The sequence below is a fragment of the Ricinus communis genome, chromosome 7 (assembly GCF_019578655.1).
Source record: "Ricinus communis isolate WT05 ecotype wild-type chromosome 7, ASM1957865v1, whole genome shotgun sequence".
Taxonomy (NCBI): Eukaryota; Viridiplantae; Streptophyta; class Magnoliopsida; order Malpighiales; family Euphorbiaceae; genus Ricinus; species Ricinus communis.
Window position 1 is genome coordinate 3960867 of NC_063262.1, and position 19525 is coordinate 3980391.

The following is a 19525-nucleotide window of genomic DNA, read 5'->3' on the forward strand; positions in this document are numbered from 1 at the left end:
CAAAATTATAACAAGCTGAGCTCAAATTCAGCTAAATTTTTATGAGTCAAGCCTCAACAGTTCGGCAGGATTGCACCTCTATATACATATGTGTGTATATAAGGGAGTCTAAAACAATTTACTAATTCTCACGGAAGACAAATAGATAAAGGCACAATATTTTTAAATTTGTCATGTCAGTATGTTAATGTATATTATTATAATATTATCCTTATTCTATGATTATTGTTTTAGATAATTGGAGTATATTTATATAGTTTTTTTAATTGTTAATATTACATTTTATTTTACTTAATATGTTGATTTACTTTCTAAAACCAACTAAATGTCTTCGGTTATAGTATACATATGAAATTGAGCCGATCTTATTATGAACTGTATGTTATGCATATAAAAATTTCGAAATATACTTTAGTTTAAAAATTCATTCTTATTTCATCATTTATAGCCGCAAATCAACAAATTAAGAAATATAATAGAAAAATATAACAATCAGTATATAATTAAAAATATCTTCAATTTATATATCCAAAAGGAATAGAAAAATAATTGGCGACATCCCAAACATAATAAGGACAATAAATTTTGAATCCTACAGCCATATGAAGATGATTCGGTTCAGTCATATGAAGATGATTTGGTTCAGCTATATGTAGATGGCTTGGTTCACTTGATAGAAGGTAGATCGGTTCAGCATGAAGGTATATTCCTATTACAAGCGGTTCTCCTATATATCATAGAACAAGGACTATGGAGCCTATGAAAAGGATCTAAGACGGGTAGGTAAATAAGATTTATACAAGAAAATACGTATTAGTAAATAAAAAGAAAGAGAAAAGAAACCATTGCTTATTTCCTTTATCTATTATTTCTTTGATCTCGTTTTTACACATTAAGATTTTTAATTTTATTTATTACTTGATGTTTACATAATTGATAATTTCTTGTTGGAATCAAAGATTATTTTTGCCAAAGGAGAAATTCAATAATTTAAGAATATAGAAAAAAAATTTCTAAGCTTAATATACGTCTCCACCTATATTAATACATATTCATTAGTTTTATATGATAAAGTGTGTACCAATCATCTAATACTAAAGTATAAAACACATATATATTTATTATTTTTTTATTAGTTGTACTATTTACAATAAGTTTATGTAAAAATTTTCTTATAATCTGAATATATATTATTAAAAAATTCTTATCTAATACCAAAATGTATATATATTAACTTTTTTTTTTTTTTAATTACATGGAGGCAAAGCTCCAGGCTAACTCGCAACCAATACCATACGGGTGTGACGAACCCCAATAACATCCTGATGCAGGAGATGGATGATCTTTGTTGGAACAGTATCAAACTCATGATAGCCAACTGGAAATCACCAGCAAAGGAAGCCAATCCATCAGCAGCAAAATTCGCTTCTCTATAGACATGACTAACCGAAACTTGCCAGTTCTGACCAAGCATGCTCCTAATCCCTGAAACCAGCGGGGCATAACTGGAACTGATATCCTTCTCACCAGTAACTAGCGGAACTGCACACATGCTATCAACCTTAACCAGCAACTTCCGAATACCCAACTTCCAAGCGAGAGTAAGCCCATGGTACAAACCCCACAACCCAGCGCCAGTAATGGAGCACCGGCCAATGTTAACAACAAACCCATGAATCCACATACCCAATCCATTTCTGATCACACCTCCAACACATATTAACTTTAGTATTACAATGCGTTGGTATTTATGCTGTATTAGAATAATTTGCTTGTAGAGGACTAAGTTTCTAGAATGATAATGAAAATTAGTGCATGGTACATAGCCCAAGTGTTGTTTTTGAGTGAATCGCATATGAGAATAAAATTATTTTTCTATACTTGTCAAAATCAAGAATGAGAAGAAGACAATAGAGTTTTATTTTTCTCTATTTCACATGTAATAGTGATGTATCTCTAATTAAGCTGTAACTCGTATGACACTAAAGTTTTTTTTTTTTTTTTGCCAACTATTTAACTACCATAAGAAAACTGACATTCTTAGAAAGATGTTAACAATAAAAATAAAACACTATCATTCCGTTATATCAAGATGGATGTGCTTGAGAATAATTGGGATTACGATATCCGGAGAACTTAATTGCGGCAAGTGACCACTTGTAGGCATGACCTCAATAGTCGATGGGCCGCCAAGATTTTGATGCAAATATTCAGACACTCCCATTGGCACCGCCGCATCCATGGTGCTTTGTATTATGTAGAATATGTCTAGCATCAAACAAGAATTTCACCTTAGCTAAACTTAAGGCTATATCAGGTCTCATGTTAAATAGGGTTCGAGAGAATTCTTGCACAGTTATAGAGTCCATATCGCCACCTACTATCATTGGTGCGAATCCTGAGCACCATGCTTTGTAATTAAAACTCATTCCTTCGAACATTTGGTCTAAGTCCTCTTTCTGGAACCCTCCGTTATAATTCATATCATTCAAATACCTGGTTTGAAACGAATAAAATATTTAAAATTTATGAGAAAAATATTTATCATTTTGGAAATATAGTAAGCAAAATCGACAAGATAAAGCTTAATATGCTTATTTTAATGGTGAAAGTATTTCAAACATTCAATTCTTAACCATGCCAGGTTATGAGATCAATAAGAAATCATTTTGTAATTTGATCTCTAATAGATTTCCGACTCGTAACCTTAGTCCAGAAACTAATTAATATGAACTTGGCACTACCAGATTTTACCATGTTTGATAAATATTTGTAGAAAAATATAAAGCAGATTGAGCAAATAAAATTTTACCGTTGAGTAGCAGAGAGCATGACGATTTTAGAGAAGAAATCAGGGCGATAAATGGAAGCAATAGCACCAACCATACTCAAAAGTGAATGACCAACAAAAATACAAGACTTGACCTGTAATTCTTCTAAGATGGCAAGCAAATCATAAACGAAGCCTTCAATACTCGAGTATCTTTCAAAGTCATAATAGTCTGGATTTGTAGTACCGGCACCCATATTATCATATAAAATTACGGTATAATCTTCAATAAGATGCGGTACCAAATACCTCCAGACAGATTGATCAGTGCCAAAACCACGGGAGATGACAATGACTTGCTTTCCTGAGCCTAAGACTTTAACATTGTGTGCTTCTGCAACTATTCCCATATTGGTTTTTCGACTAACTTGTTCATCTACCTGCATAATGAGCTTTCATAGTATTTTATTATCATTTTGAGGACATGCCAACGGATAAACATGAAGGAGCCCACTTCAAGGATGAGAAGTATTTCTTTGAAATAGACAAATTACAAAATTTGCCTTCCCGTGCGCCTTGGAAAGCATCAACATTATAAAGACAAAATTGTCAAATATAATTATGTTGTTCATCATCGCCAGCTCATCTATATTCATTGTCTTCATCTTTGAATTGGTTGTGTGGGATATGTAGTAGGATATGTCTTCCAAGTTTCAAGATAAGCTCGTGCGTTTGTTACTAATTACACCGAAGAATGCATGTCGGCAAGCTATGCTCATAGAATTTTCAAGCGGTATCTTTTAACAACATATGTAATTAGATATCACAACATCCACGATAGTATTTCCTATTATAAAATACTATCTAATAATAAAACAAAACTTATATTATTAAAAATAAAAAACAAAAAAATGAGCTCTAACACTAGAATATATTAATTATTTATCTGCATGTATACAGCCGTTATTACTATTTTAATTAAAATAAATACAATTTAATAAATTTTTAATATTAATATAATTATAATATTTAAAAATAATAGCAAACTAACTATTTTTAAATGTATTTATTTTTTAATTTTAAAATTTTATTAATGAATAATACAAAATTATCTTAAAAATAGTTATTAATTAATTTTAATATTATAAAAATTAATATTATCAATATAATTGATATTATTATTTTTAGTTAAAAAATATTATATAATTAAAAAATAGTTTATTGTTGAATATAATATTAAAAATATAATTTAAGATGTTATTTTCTAGAGTTATAGTTATTATTTAATTAGAAAAATAATTATTAGTTAATATAATATTAAAATATAATTAATATACTATTTTTTAAAATAAAATTAATGTCATTATCTGATTAGGAAACTATTTATTAGTTAATATAATATTAAAATATAATTAATATGTTATTTCTTAGGATTAGAATCATTATTTAATTAGGAATATAACTTATTAATTAATAAATTAATAAAAAACTATAAAATTACACATAAATTTGAATTTCATATATCAAAAACAAGTACATGCGTTAAATAAAAATTCTATATATCAATAGTTAACCACACATGTTAAAAAAAAAATTTAGGTCTTAGAATATATATATATAGATTACACAAAAAAAACTGAAAAATAATCCAACAAGAAAATTTACTTGCACATAAACTAACCTCTATTTTTAATGATGAATAATTAAATATATATATATATATAGATGCCATTCAAGAGTATATGGTGAGTTTAGAGAAAGGTCACGATTAGAATTTAAACTTTTAGAAATTAGAACCATCAAGGTAGAAGTAAAATGGTCGGGCATCAATTTTTTCCTTGGAGTAGCAGAGAGCACGATGAGTTTAGAGAAAAGATCAGGTCGAGAAACAGAGGCAATGACACCAACCATACTCAAAGCAGAATGGCCAATAAAAATACAAGACTTAACTTTCAATTATTCTAAATAGCAAGCAAATCATATGCAAAACCTTCAATAGTTGAGTATCTCTCGAAGTCAAAATAATCAGGATTAGTGGTACCAGCATCCATCTCATGTTATCAAACAAAATAACACGATAATCATCAACAAGGTGGGCACAAGGTACCTCCAGATATATTGATCAAAGCCAAATCCATGAGAAAGAACTATAACTTGATCTCCTGAACCCAAAACCTTAACGTTATGTGCTTCTTCTACTATTCCCATTTTCCTGTTTTTATATATATTTGTGTTGCTTTATTTGGTGGTATTGTACCGATATGCATTCTAGTTTTTGAGATCTGGTATATATAAGTTGGCGTAGTTCGATGAGCTTCAAAATTCATAATTTATTTTGGTTTAGGTGGGCGATATAGCATAGAATTATGGTCCTTATGGTGCTCCGTTCAAGGGCCACGTGAAGACAGATCAATTACATCAGCGGTGGCAAGGAGCTCCATAGCATGGTCCGTTAAATGCTATTCTTTCCAGAAGGATCCCCTCATCCTGGAATCTGGCGTTCAGGGAAACCGTGCTGCTCCCTATTAAACAGGGCTTTTCCGAAAGCTATATTTTTTAGGGGATGTCAGGAAAGTGATTGTTACAGCTAATGGCTTTGAATTCTCCAGGATTCGCTTGTGCAGGCATTTTTGCTGATATCCTCTCCTTATGCATGCAATTTCAGCAGTGTGGTTTTGGATTTGTCAATCAGGCAGCTCATGGCCCAGCCAAGAATGCACTTACTCCCAACTTTGTGGCCAATCCCATTTCAGGTCTAAACCTTTAGACCTGGTTGTAATATATATTTTTTCCAGTAATAAAACATCTTCTTCAGGCAGAAAAATGAAATATATCAATGGATTTAACCATCTGTATTTCTTTTTATTTATTTATTTCCTTTACTATCATCTTTTTTTTTTTTTCTAATTACAAATTAAGGATAGAGATTAGAACTTGAGACTCATATACACATACTAATCAGCTAAGCCTATTTTTAATACTTATTTCTTTTTTGTCACTTTTCTGAATAACTTCATAAATATACAAATGTCAAAACCAAACTAACATCTAGCGAATATGGTTTTCATATATATGATTATCCCATTCTAATTATCTCTTATTATTCTGCCCTTTTTATTCTATTCATTATTTGATTATCCCATTTTCTCCTTCCGTATTCGAATAATTAATTCTTTACGAAGATAATATTTAAAAGTTTTAAGATAAAATTCTTCATATCTATAATGTGTGACTTCTTTTGCAGAATTTTCTTTAATTTCTTTGATTATTTATTATAATATTATCATAATCTATATTACTTTAATTGAATTTCATTTATATTATTAATATGGTTGCTATTTTTATTATCAAACAGAATTCAATAAAATCAACAACAATACTATTAAAAGATTAAACCCGCAAAAGAAAAGTTCCCTCCCATGTAAATATTGCTTCTCAATTGTTTTTATTTATTTAGTTTCTTCGATAACTTATCCACTTTTGTAAGATACTGTTATTAATTTATAATTATATTACTTTATTTTATAATTTCCCTTAAGTAAGATTATATTAGATTAGATATTAAATTGACTAGGTTGAGCTTGATTTTGTGTTCACATTTAGTATTCTATTCAGAGAAATTTTCTATTCTCATTTCAATATTAGGTGATTTAGTATCTTTATAACAAGTATAAAATAATTTATAGTCCTACGAGTTAAAAGAATTATAAATATATTTCGTTCTCATGGCTTTGAAATCATTTCTAATATTATAAAAGTTACAAAATCTAAATATTGTTGGACTTCAGTTAATAATAGTTCTAATGAATAATAACTAGAGGTCAAGAATCTTAATTTATTCCAAATAAATCTAAACCCTGATTGGTATTGAGGTAAAAACCCTTTTGAAAATAAAGTAATCTTTTTAAAAAAAAAAAATTATGAACTGTTTTTATAGGAAAAAAATGCGTCAATAGATGATTATAAAGAAAATAATTTATTAAAAAACTAAATATCAATTTATTTGATAAATAGATATTAGATCTATCCTTATAACACTTATCACCAATCAGACATAAGAAGATTTATTTACAATCAGCACTCTTCCGAACATTATCTATCTTAATCTCATCACAACAATAAGTGGACAACCTCGTATGCAAGAGAAAAATGGTAGTATCAAGGTAGTAGTAGCCCCGGACACAAATTTCATGGAATCTGTCTACTAATTGCCAACATATTTCTTAATTTCCTAAGCACGTGTTTATAGTGCTTATAATTGTACATTTTTTATCGGTAGATTTTGTTTACCAAGTCATGCGTCAATTGAGAAGATAACATCACCTACATAAATATATACATGTATAATAAAAGACTATTAAGAATTAATGAGGCATTATTAATTAATTGACATGTTTTTATTAAACATACTTAAGAACTTCTCTATCTATAATCTTATGAAAATTTATGTTATACATGATGAATTTAAAACAAAATAAAGTACTCAGGAGCATTAATCAGAAATTGGACGTACACTCCTAATTAACATCATCGGTAAGGTGCTTAAGAATCACAGGAATTACAATGTCCGGCGAGCTCAACTGCGGTAAGTGACCACTTGTCGGCATGACCTCAATGATAGATCGGCTGCCGAGGTTTTGATGTAGATATTCGGATACCATCATTGGCACGGCCATGTCCTTCATGCTTTGTAGTATATGGCAAGGGACAGTGACCGAAGGAAGAACATCTCTCATATCAGTTAGGAATATGACCTGAGCTAAACTCAAGGCTATGTCTGGTCTCATGTTGAATAGGGTTCGAGTGAATTCTTGCACAGCTAATGATTCTAAGTCTCCACTTACCACCAGCGGTGCGAATCCTGAGCACCACGCTTTGTAATTAGACTTCACCCCTTCAAATATTTGGTCTACGTCTTCTTGATTAAATCCTCCATAGTAGTCCTCAGCATTCAATAGCCTAGTTTGATTTCAACCAAGAAAAACTCAAATGCAAGCATAAATAAGCTACTCCAAGGTTTATAGAATTAACTAAAGATATTTCTTACATCATTCACGAAAAGGTTAAACAAGCAGAAATTATAGCAGAAGCACCCCAAAAGTAAAATCTTGAGTTCACCATGCCGACGCAGACAAGTATGCTCTTATAATGGCCTATAGAGCTGGCGAATATCCTTGACCATTGTTTTTTTTTTTTTCGAAAAAGAAAGCAGAGAGTCAAATATAAAGTAACACCGAAACAGTCTATCATTAGTAATTTTACCTAGGAGTAGCAGAAATCATGATGATCTTCAAGAAAAGATCAGGGCGAGATACAGAGGCAATGGCTCCAACCATAGCCGAAAAGGAGTGACCAATGAATATACAAGACTTGATCTGTAGTTCTTCTAAAATGGCAAGCAAATCATAAACAAAACCTTCAAGAGTTGAGTATCTTTCAAAGTCATAATAATCTGGATTAGTAGTACCAGCACCCATATTATCATATAATATAACACGATATTCTTCAACAAGATATGGCACCAAGTATTTCCAGACAGATTGATCAGTGCCAAAGCCATGACCTAGGACTATAACTCTCTCTCCTGAGCCTAAAATTTTCACGTTGTGTGCTTCTTCTACTATTCCCATTTTTCACTTTCAAAGTGTTCTGGGTTTGGTGCGAGAGCACAATATGGATGTCTATCAGGTATCTAACTTGCTTCAGGTTCCATGGATAAACGTTATGGAACTCTGTCCAAGCAGCACGTGAAGACGAGAAGTTTCGGCATGAAAGACAAACCACGCATAATACGACAATAGAAAATTCTTACAATAGCTTCGGTTTATGGCCTGCGACTGTGGCTGCCTTCAGGCCTCAGAAACACTAATGAGTAACAACGTCCGGCCCATTGTCCATGGTCAATGATTGACCGAAAATAAAAAATTATGGTGATTTTAATAATTTAATGACCGAATTGCTAGTGGATTATAAATTAACGATAAAGATCGGTGTAAGGAGGACCCACATCTATTTTTCGATTTAAGTGCAATGGAATTGAAAAAATTTATTGCGTATAAATTTCAGTAAAAAGTATAAAATCATATTCTAAAATCATAAGAGAATTATTACATGACCAGTGTCAGTCTAATCGATACCTATGGTCTCTTAAACAGTTAGTCGTGTTTGTGTTTGCGTTTGCATACAGGAGTATGCAGGTCTGTGTGTGAGAGTGTGTCTGGGAGAGGGGTGTTTAGAGACAGAACATGCTGCAGGGGTATATCATATTTCACAGCTTTACAGCATTTGATCTTAAGAATACCTAAAATTCCTATAATAAATATTAATGGCTGATAAACAAAGAGCAAAATGAGAGTTTACATTGTCACTCTTCTTAACAAAACTGAGAAGTAAGCAGCATCAATCTGGTATACATTTTTGAACAATCTATATACAAGCAGCCCCTCCTATGACTTTTACTTCAAAACCCATCTTGTTCTTGAAACAAGAGTCGTGTGTATCTGTTTAATTAATTATAACTTCTTCTTTATTTCTTCTATTAACAAGATGCCGTATACCAAGTTCCTACAAGTCTTCTTTGGAGAAAAAGCATGAAGGTATTAGCATTGTGCTTCATCTGTATCTAGAAAGATATCTACAGGGGCACTCGTGCAGTCAACAACACTGTGATCTTTGAATCTGCTATTTGAAGAACCTTGCGGATGGTCTAGGTACATCACAATGACAGTAATATCGTCATGGAAATGGCGCCTTACTCCTTTTTCAATTCTTTTTATGTCGTCATATTTCATTTCTCTTTTCTTTGCAGCCTCTCGTAGGGCAGCTCTCACCAGTCGCTTAGCTATGCCCTGCAAAAGAGAACACACCTATTTTGTTTATTTCCTTGTTATGATGCTTAACATCATGATGGTTTCAGGAGGACTATGATGACATGATCTCTGCATAAAGAAACGACAAGCTGAAAATTGCGGCAAAAGCCTATTAGAGAGCGAGGCCTTACAGTTCGCGGGTTTTTCATAACTATATCCACAGCTGTTTCGTCACTTAATTGCTCCCAGAGACCATCTGAAGCAAAAATCAAGAACTGGTCCTGTGGCTTTAATTGTCGAACCAGTATTGAGGGTTCTGCTGTCATCACAGGCCTTTTCAATGGAACAGGCAATCCGAATTGCTGAAAAAGAGGAGCTCTGTTGAATTCTGGTTTCTTTAGATAGACATCTCCTATTGATCTTGAAACCTACAAGAGAAAAGTGGTAAAAATCACATGTTTTAGTTCATCACTGGAAAAGCCAGAATGGCAGAACTTCAATTGTAGCTCCATATAAATCACTTTCAATTGATAGTCACAAGAATGACAGCACACTTTCATGTTTTGGCACAAATCTCGTGATTCATTCTTTGTGTCACACTCACAACTACCTATAAGGAATCATTAAATGGAGACGGCAGAGAAAGCGAAACCCTTCATTCCTTTTAGAAATACATGTGGCCAGAAATGTTTAATGACGTTCAGACAAGGGTTGATTGATGAGATCAATTTACTGGTAACAAACATCAAAGGAAACATTATACAATAATCTTCAGAATGCAACACATCAGATGATTGGAAGCAGAATAAAGACATAATGTGTTCTGGCCTAAAACTGATACAAGTTACACTTCAGCACAGCCACAAAATAAATATTGCAGGATTCACGACTGAGGAAAATACAAAATTGCAGATCTGCATTTGTACTGTTTATGAATGAATTGAAAGTATTAAGGTAAAAGCTGTGGCTGTTTAGGAACTTGTTAGTTGTAAGTAATTTCTAAATTATGCATCCTGGTTCAGAATGAAAATAAGGTAAGAGATTGAGACCAGCATAAAGCAAAAAGATTGAGAAAAGGCAATGATCAATAAAAGAACCATTTCATCATCACATCAAGCAGAACTAGTAATTTGCACTGCAGATCCCTACAAAATTTCTTCCGAGTAGTGCTCATTAAGTTAAAGAAATCATTATGGGCATGAAATTGCACTACAGAATACACACAGCATGGATATTGTGTAAATCGGATCATTATTCAAAATGAAATTCTAATTACTCGTACGTCCATACCAGCAGGGGAGGGACTAAAAATTTTAATACATTGTAAGGATCTTTCAATTTAACCTTTGTTTATACTGTAACGAGCTCAGAGAATCATAGCTCATACTTCCTCAAGTTTTTTGTTTAACTCGTCTCAAATAAAAAACTTAAGGACCCAATTACAAAATTATCCAAGAAAAATTAAGAGCATTAATAAACAATGACAGATTCCTAAAAAAATTGATACCTGAATTATGCCCTTTATCCGCCAAACTCCACGAGTATAAACCACAATATGTGAATCATCAGGATGGAGTGCTGCCACCTCCTTCCTCACCTCCTCAATACTAACATTATGATCAGTAGACAACCTTTCAGCCACCACAGAAGTACTTGTCTTGCCTTGAGATACTTTCTTTCCAAGAACGGCCCTGGAATCTCCAAGATTCGCCACATACAAAACACCATTTGATATAGCCCCAACAAGACAGCAAGAGCCAACTGAAGCAATCTGAGGTTGGGTTGTCCATGATCTCTTTACCAAATGCAAGAATTCTTCTTCTGTTGCATCAAATGCCTTCCTTATCACATCTGTTGATAGCCCACCTTGCTCTGTTGCAAACTCTGGCAGCCAAAATCATCTAAGTAAGAAGAAACTTGAGAAAATCGAAAGTTTTTAACCTATTGTTTTAGTGATTCACTATGCTAACCGAGCATTCTACGGCTAAAGCTAGCAGCATAATTAAGCCAAACTTTAAATCTTTGCATCCCAATTACCCAATTTCTTTTCTTTTCTTAGACTTAGTTTCCCAACCACCAAACATATAATACATCTCTGAATAATTCACCATTTGATTCATCAGATAAGTGAAACTAAGGCCTTAATTTTCTTTTCTTCTCTTCCTTGTTATGATATTTGAAATTGAATTCCCAAAAGTGCAACACTAACCTCAACCAAAATAAAACACCAAACCTAGTGTCAGCAAATTAGTCAAAAAAATCAGCCAAGTGCAACAAAGACTAAGATCGCAAACATCCCATTTTCTAGCTTTCTCCCACTTTCCCATCAGCCAAACAAACTCCAAAAATGAAAAATAATCAAAAGAAAAACTTACTGTGGAGAAAAGGGAATAGATGGTGAGCCACAAACCGAGAAGCCTCAGGACCACCATGGCCATCATAAACACCAACATAAGTAGCAGAAGGAGAAGTAAAAACTTGACCTTGATCTTCTAACAAAGAATTAGCTTGTACAACAGCAATTGAATAATCACCTGAAGCATGAGGTTTCAAGTCCACATGCCATAAAAGTTCATTGCCATAATTTCCACTACCTCCAAAACACCTCTCTAGTGGCCCTGTAAACATCTCCAACACCGTCACCACCAAGTACTAAAAGAATGAACAAGTAAAGAAGTTATTTAGATTGATGGGTTTGGTAAGAAGATGTGGAAAAGGAGGAAAAGGAAAAGTTTGGGAGTTGGGGAACGGTTGTTATTTGTTGGAAGTTTGGAATGGTTCAAAGTAAACGGTTAAGTTAGTAGTTAGTAGTAGCAGTAGTAGTCGTTGTTCCTTTCTGAATTTGACGTAGACGGAGAAAAACTAATCCAATGCTTTGTCAGATTGTTAAATTTTTAATTTTATTTTGCAAATTTTAAAGTAGAATCCAATTCCTTGCTCTGAATTTTGGGCAAGTAGTAGGGAAATAATTCAATTCAATGTCTGTATATATATATACATACATATATATCTCCCTATGTCCTGCCAAATTACTATTTTAGTACTTATATTAGTAGAATATATATTTTAAATCACTTAGTTCTATATATTCTTTTACTTTTGACACTCTCGCTATCTCTTTAAATTTTCAAATGTTCTTTATATCCTTTTTAGCCATTCTTTCCTTTTCTATTTCTCTCTTTCTTTTTTACAATTGCTATACAAATATTTTTGTCTATTGCTATGTTTAAATTGAAGTTTACTTAAATTACGATTTTAATAATTATATTATTTAAAAATATTATATTTTAAATCATTTAATCTTAAATTCTTTTAAATTTTAATTTGTATTATTTATTTCATTAAAATTATTAAATACTATCACATTTATAACTATTTGTTATTGTTATAAAAAAATGAAAAAGTACCAAAACAGGAATAGATGTTGCAAGAATCCTTGTTTATGAAAAATGCATTTAAAATATATAAAATTGAGGTGAACAAACAAAAGAAATTGAATTGACTAAAATACTATTTAAATTGAATCTGAAAAAAGTTAATCAACCGAGTTGGTTCGGTTTTAACTTTTTAATTTCTTAATTTTTTATTTGATTTTAATTTTTTTATTAAAAAATAATGGGTAATAGCTCCATTGGTATTAAAATTTTAGCCCATATTTCAATTGATACTAATATTTTAATTTTTTTTAATACCAAAATTTTAATTTTCATTACAAGCGACGGTATCTATTGAGAATAGTGTATAACAATATAATTTGTTTCAATATTAAGAAATAGTTTTGGAGGGTTGCATATTATAGTAATGTTGGTCTAAAAAAAAAAAAAAAAGCTTTTTACAGTATTAAACTACTCACTAGTCATTTAAAAATTTCGAACCAAAAGTGTAAGGTAATAACTAATGAGTAATTTAATATTTTAAAGGGCTTTCTTATTTTTTTTAGACTAACATTACTACAATATGTAATTTTTTAATTTCTTAATATATTTTATATATTTTTTAATACTTTCATAATAAATAAATAATTACAAGTCATGCCACATCATTTTTCTGTCTGTCCCTTAAATAAAGTATATGACGAAGATTGTTTTAGTGATACTTCAATCAAAATTTAGGAGGTTTTATGATATAAATTAAAGTTTAACGATAATGCACTTTTAAGGTTTTGTATCACACTAAAAATTATGTCTCTTTGTTAGGTTTTTTCTTAGAAAAATTTATTTTTAAGCTCTTTGATTTTTTTTAATTTTATTTTATTGAATCTGTTAATTTTTATTTTTGTTTCATTGAGCTCTTATATTCTTATTTTTACTTATATTGAGGACTTAATGGTTCTTAATCAAACAAAAATAAAATTGCAGGGGCTCAATAGAATAAACAAGTCTTATAAAATATATACAAAAAGTCCTTAATAAAATCAAAAATAAAAATACAAGAGCTCAATAAAATAAATTAAAAATTCAAAAATTTAATAAAATAAAACATAAACGTTGAGAGAGTTAATGATGGGTTATACCTTTTTTTCTTCTTGCGGTCAAAGATGTAAAACAAAAACATGGTATTGCTTATGACTTATGTATGAAAAAATGGAAGTTCTTATTTAATGTGAAAGCTCCCTTCTTGGTGCTCACATCACAGCTTTGATTTATGCTTAAATTTCGTTAGACTGGGAGAACATTCCACTTCTATATTGTGATTAAACATGTTTCCAGTTTGAACCCTAGAAAAGGAAGAAAATGTCCAATTTTTGGCTTTCAGAGTCGTGAAGAAGCCCACTTAACCTTCAAAATTTTCATTTTTGCTTCACACACTGTTTCCCTTCAATTTTTGTGTTTAATGGTTCATCGTTGTTATTATTTTGCATAGTTTTTAACAAGGTTGGACAGTGATGGGTGTGTTTTGTTTCTTTTTTTCATGTCTCTCCTCAAGAAAGCATCCTTTGATTTGAATACCAATTAAAATATACTAGATTGTCGGACCATGTGAATTTGTTAGGAGAATTCCTACATTAAAGGAGTGACAGTTAATGTAATAGTGATCCAGATTCAAGATTTAGTCATGAATTTCTAAGCAATTAAGATTACTGATAAAATTGAGGATGGAAACTATACTATGAAACATTGATATGAAATAGAATTTGATTTCATTTATGACCAAAATATTCAGCCCTATATATTTATTGTTTTAGTATAGTAATAAGATGAGACTACACTAGAAGCTTGTGATAAAATTCAAATGTGATTAAACTAAAAAAAATCAGTAGTACAATGATAATTCATAAGGATAACTATTAACAGTGACAAATTTACTCATTATTATTTTTTGTTGACCAAATGATATTAAAATCAATTTATGTGCATTATATATGTAGTTAGAATTTATTATTATTGAAATCAAAATTTTAAAAAGAATCTACTCAATAAATTTTAAATTTCGATCAAGTCGAAACACAAACTTTACTTTCACAAAATATATAAATAACTTAGACTTTTAAGGAATATTTTAAGATTTTTAAAATTTAAATGGATTATTTGACCCAACTAAATGAAGTGGCTAGAACCCATCATATCAAATTGTAGAAAATTAACAATTCATGTTTGAACTAGAGTATTTGCAAAAAACAAAAAGAATGTCTTGAGACTTTAGTTTTAGTCACCAATATGAAAAGAAATGCTATAAAAGAGGATCTTATTGCACTATGGATAGAAAATAAAAAACAGACAAAAATACTTTTATCAATTGATTTCAGATCCCCTGTGTTATGAGGATGTTAATAATGATGCAGCAGTGAGCATTACAATTTATTTTCGTTGGAGTTTAAAATCAGAACAAATGGAATTTCTTGGTAATATCATATCACAAGTTGAAAAGGTCAGGAAGGTTAAAATGAAATCAGAACAAAGCAACTAATATCTTAACTGAAGCTTAATTAAATTTTTAAATCTAAAAATATTTTAGTTACATTTTTAATATTTAAATATAAAATAATTATATTTTTAGAGTTAAATTCTATTTCACTAAATAATAATATAAGATTTAATTAATTTTATGCGCCGGAAGAAGCGGTTTTAATTTTTTCCAATTGATTTTTTATATGCGAGAAAATATTAATTTTATTTTTATGAAATTATTAAAGAAAAATTTCAATAAAAATATCAACAATATTTATCATTAATTTTTAACTAATAAATAGTGAGATTAAACAAAATTAGTTTCAACAATATAATTATTTTATTTTAAAAAATTTAGAAACTGTAATTAAATTTTTTTAAAAACTAATATTTTTTAATTTCAATAATTTTCTATTTAAATATAGTTCAGATTCTCGTCTAAAACTAAATAAGCATGACTTATGCTCTCTTTTCTTTCTATCTTTGCTCAAAGTATAGTTGGGAGATTCTTTATGACATTTGATGATTTGGAATCCTAGTTAATAATTCAACTAATTAAGTTGATTAATTAGATTTGAACTGTATTATAATTTCATGAGAAATCTTTAGAAATCTCAATCAAGATTTTCCTTTTAAAATTTCACAATTTATTAAGAATATAATATAAAAACTATCCATCAGTTTTCGCTTTGTGTTCTTGTGTCATACTTAGGGCTAAGCATGGATCTCGGTGATTTTCGCCCGAACCGAATAACCGTACCGAAAAGTACCAGAACAGAAAAAACCGAAAATTTTTATAACCGAATTGAACCGATCCGAATTTTTTACTATTACGGTATGGTAATGGTTCTTTAGTAAAAACCGTACCGTAACCGTACCAGAACCGATCCGTCTTGTACTGATTCAGATCAAACCGTAGAACCGAATTTTTTACATATATTTATAAATAATTATTTATATTATATAAATAATACATATATTAAAAAAATATTTTACTCTATAAAAAAATTATTTTATATTTATCATTTATATAATTCAAGCAATTGTTATCGAAATACAAAAAATAATACATATTAAAAATAACTATAATATTATAATATACTTTATACTCTATAAAAAATATAAATTATATATATTAATATGTCACATAGTATATTGATACTAGTAATCTAGTATACATACTATAATACTAGATTTAAAATTTATTTACTATCTAGAAATTTTTGACAAGTTAATTAAAAAATTACTTAATTTAATAAAAAGTTATATAAATTAGTAAAAATTATAAAAAGATATTATTATATAAATATAATATTATTTACACTATATTTATTAATAAATTAATTTTTAATTATATAATATTTTTATTTTAAGAATAATAATATTAATTATACTAAAAGTATTAATTTATATAAATATTAAAATTAAGAAATAAATATTTTAAAAATAATTTTTATATTATTATACTAATAAAACTTAAAAAATTAAATATTTAGAAATAATTAATTTATTAACTTTTAAAATATCATAAATTAATATTAAAATATAAAAAATATTAAATTATATTTATAAATTTAATTTTTTTTTAAAATGATCAAACAAAACTTGAGAAATAATTGTCAAAACATCTTGTAATAATATAGAAGTTCTTTACTTCCTACAATAGTGGAGGTCTTCATTTGTTGTGAAGATTGGCTTAGAAGTTCAAATAAACCTATCAAAGTAGAAGAATCAATAGAGGATATTGAAAGCATAGAGTTAGGTAACATTTCTTTACTTCTTACATATGTTTGTTTATTGTTGATGCTGTTAAGTCTTATTGACGTAATTTTTTACTTTTATTGTAGAAATTATTCAAGATCTTGAGATTGGTGAGTCCCTTATGCCAAGATTAAATGGGGAGTGCTAATTTTGAGGGAAAGTAATAACACTCCTTTGCTAATTTTGGACATGTATTTTAGTGCTACATAAAGTTTATAAATTTATTTATTTTAATAATTGTCATCTGTAAAATATTTTTATGCTAGCAGTAATATATATTTTAGTGGTTTGTATTTAAATATTGAATGAATTATTGTATTTGCAAGTGATTGAATTGGGAAACAGGTTGTTCAAGAATGTGATTCAATTTTAATTCAGACAAAACCTCAGTTTTTTTAAAGTATTTTATAATATAATAATTATTTTTAATAGGTATTATTTATATAATATAAATAATTATTAATAAATATATGTAAAAATTTAGGTTTCGGTGGACCAGTACAAGATGGATCGGTTATGGTACGGTTTTTACTAAATAATCAATACTATACTGTAATAGTAAAAAAATTCGGATCAATTTAATTTGATTATAAAAAATTTCGATTATTTCAGTTCTGATATTTTTTGATATGATTATTCAGTTCGAGTGTGAAGCAGGGAGATCCTTGCTGAACCGTAACAAGGAGTAATACATGTGAGTGTATCCAACGTCTCATCAAAACTTCGTATGATAAAAAATAAAAAATAAAAAGATGGGCCAACTTTGCCGTGCATTCTAAAGTTTGGAGAAGTGGTTGCCGTGTAAGAGCCACTGAATGTTGACTTCTCATGTCACGTGCTCCTTTCGTGGTGATTTAGTACATCGTTTTGGTCCAAACCAACTCAACACAAACCCAGTACGCTAGTAATTTATGAGGCCCAAAACGAATGACAGACTTCTAAGGTTTTACTTCGACCCCAAATCTTTCTTTTTTCCTTTACAGAATCTTTCATGGAAAATAGATATAACAAAAATACAGAAATAATTATAAGGTCCTTCAACAATGCCAGACTTGGCCTTACTATAATAACTTTAAATTTAATTATTGATTTTATATAAATCCGTTTTAGTAATGTATTATGTATTTTAATTAATGTAAAATAATAGAACAGTATATGAAAACTTGATATTTCGTATCACCTTCCCGCTAAATATAATGCAACAGAGACGAGTGGGTAGGAAATAGACCCCAGCCATGAACTTCTCCCATTTCGTAATTTTCAAAATTTCACTATGAATTTGTCCCAGATTGTAGCTTCCAAGGGGCCGCTTGGCTTAGAGATCCTAACATTACTTAACCATGTAATCAATTACTTTTTACCCCTACCTACGTCCCTAAAAGTTTGGCAATTCTTTTAAGGATGTACAAATATATAGGAGCAAGAGCCAGAACGATTTTCAAAAACCAAAAACACAATGTGCAACAATTATGATACCTTTATAGCTTTGTTTATACCATCACCACCTCCCTTTTTTTTGTTTTCTTATTGTTCGTGTGAGACTTTATTATTTTTTATTTATATTCAAAACTAATTTAAAACATATTAAGCAGCCCAAAAAGTCGAATTTAAAATTTTAATTAAATTAGTTTTATTGCCACTCTTTTTAGGTCTTTTCATTTGCTTTTTTGCACTAATTCGTTACCAACTTGTTGCTATAAAACAAAAAAATCCAAAACAGCCAAAAATAGTCTGATTATGAGTACATGTGGGATCTAAAAGGTTCTGCCAACATTAGCAAAAACCAAGGTTCTGCAAATCCAACCTCCATTTCTCATTCGGGGGCTAGATTTATTCATTGAAAAGGAATATTACCTACCTTCAAGCAAATGGACAAACAACCAGTAGAAAGGAAAACAGTATTATTGTTGGATTCTCAATTGGCAAACTAACTTTTATCAGCTGATAATTCGTATTATATTATTGCACATCAGACACAAACAAAGCCATTAGTACCACACACACACACACCTGTCTCTGCTAATCATAAAATCATCAAAAAGAAAGATTGAGATAATTCCTTCCAATTATTAATATTTCTTGTCTTTTTCTTTTTCAGCTCCAATCCAAGTTTTCTTTTTTTTCCTCTCTCTCTCTCTCTCTCTCTTTTTTGTGGCAGTCACGAATTGCCATTTTCACACCCCACATTACACATAAAGCAGCCGTTGTCACACTTTAATCATGACAACCACCTCCACCTCCACCGTCACCGTCACCTCCACCACCATCACCCTCTCTCTCAAATGATTATCTTGCAC

The 19525-nt window shown here is 29.9% G+C and overlaps 2 protein-coding genes and 1 pseudogene across 2 annotated transcripts; all 3 read right to left on the bottom strand.

The window, feature by feature from the left end:
- Nucleotides 1-1897: 1897 nt before the first annotated feature.
- LOC8285637 lies at nt 1898-3413 on the bottom strand (annotated as a pseudogene).
- A 3725-nt stretch (nt 3414-7138) lies between these two features.
- LOC8285638 (probable esterase KAI2) lies at nt 7139-8495 on the bottom strand. Its single transcript, XM_002524926.4, has 2 exons — nt 8033-8495; nt 7139-7729 (listed from the first exon to the last, which is right to left on the bottom strand). Exons 1-2 carry the CDS (start codon nt 8398-8400, stop codon nt 7288-7290), a joined length of 810 nt encoding a protein of 269 aa, XP_002524972.1. The 5' UTR covers nt 8401-8495; the 3' UTR covers nt 7139-7287.
- Nucleotides 8496-9061: 566 nt separating this feature from the next.
- LOC8285640 (probable protein phosphatase 2C 63) lies at nt 9062-12406 on the bottom strand. Its single transcript, XM_048377475.1, has 4 exons — nt 11955-12406; nt 11087-11463; nt 9771-10007; nt 9062-9618 (listed from the first exon to the last, which is right to left on the bottom strand). Exons 1-4 carry the CDS (start codon nt 12205-12207, stop codon nt 9370-9372), a joined length of 1116 nt encoding a protein of 371 aa, XP_048233432.1. The 5' UTR covers nt 12208-12406; the 3' UTR covers nt 9062-9369.
- Nucleotides 12407-19525: the final 7119 nt, after the last annotated feature.

What these genes read in the sequence shown, in the direction of transcription:
- LOC8285638 (XM_002524926.4), bottom strand. Translation starts at nt 8,400, where the DNA reads ATGGGAATAGTAGAAGAAGCACACAACGTGAAAATTTTAGGCTCAGGA. An exon ending in ATGATTTCTGCTACTCCTAG is followed by an intron (nt 7,730 to 8,032) that starts GTAAAATTACTA and finishes AAATCAAACTAG; the next exon opens with GCTATTGAATGCTGAGGACT.
- LOC8285640 (XM_048377475.1), bottom strand. Translation starts at nt 12,207, where the DNA reads ATGTTTACAGGGCCACTAGAGAGGTGTTTTGGAGGTAGTGGAAATTAT. An exon ending in GGATAAAGGGCATAATTCAG is followed by an intron (nt 10,008 to 11,086) that starts GTATCAATTTTT and finishes TTTCTCTTGTAG; the next exon opens with GTTTCAAGATCAATAGGAGA. An exon ending in TTATGAAAAACCCGCGAACT is followed by an intron (nt 9,619 to 9,770) that starts GTAAGGCCTCGC and finishes TCTCTTTTGCAG; the next exon opens with GGCATAGCTAAGCGACTGGT.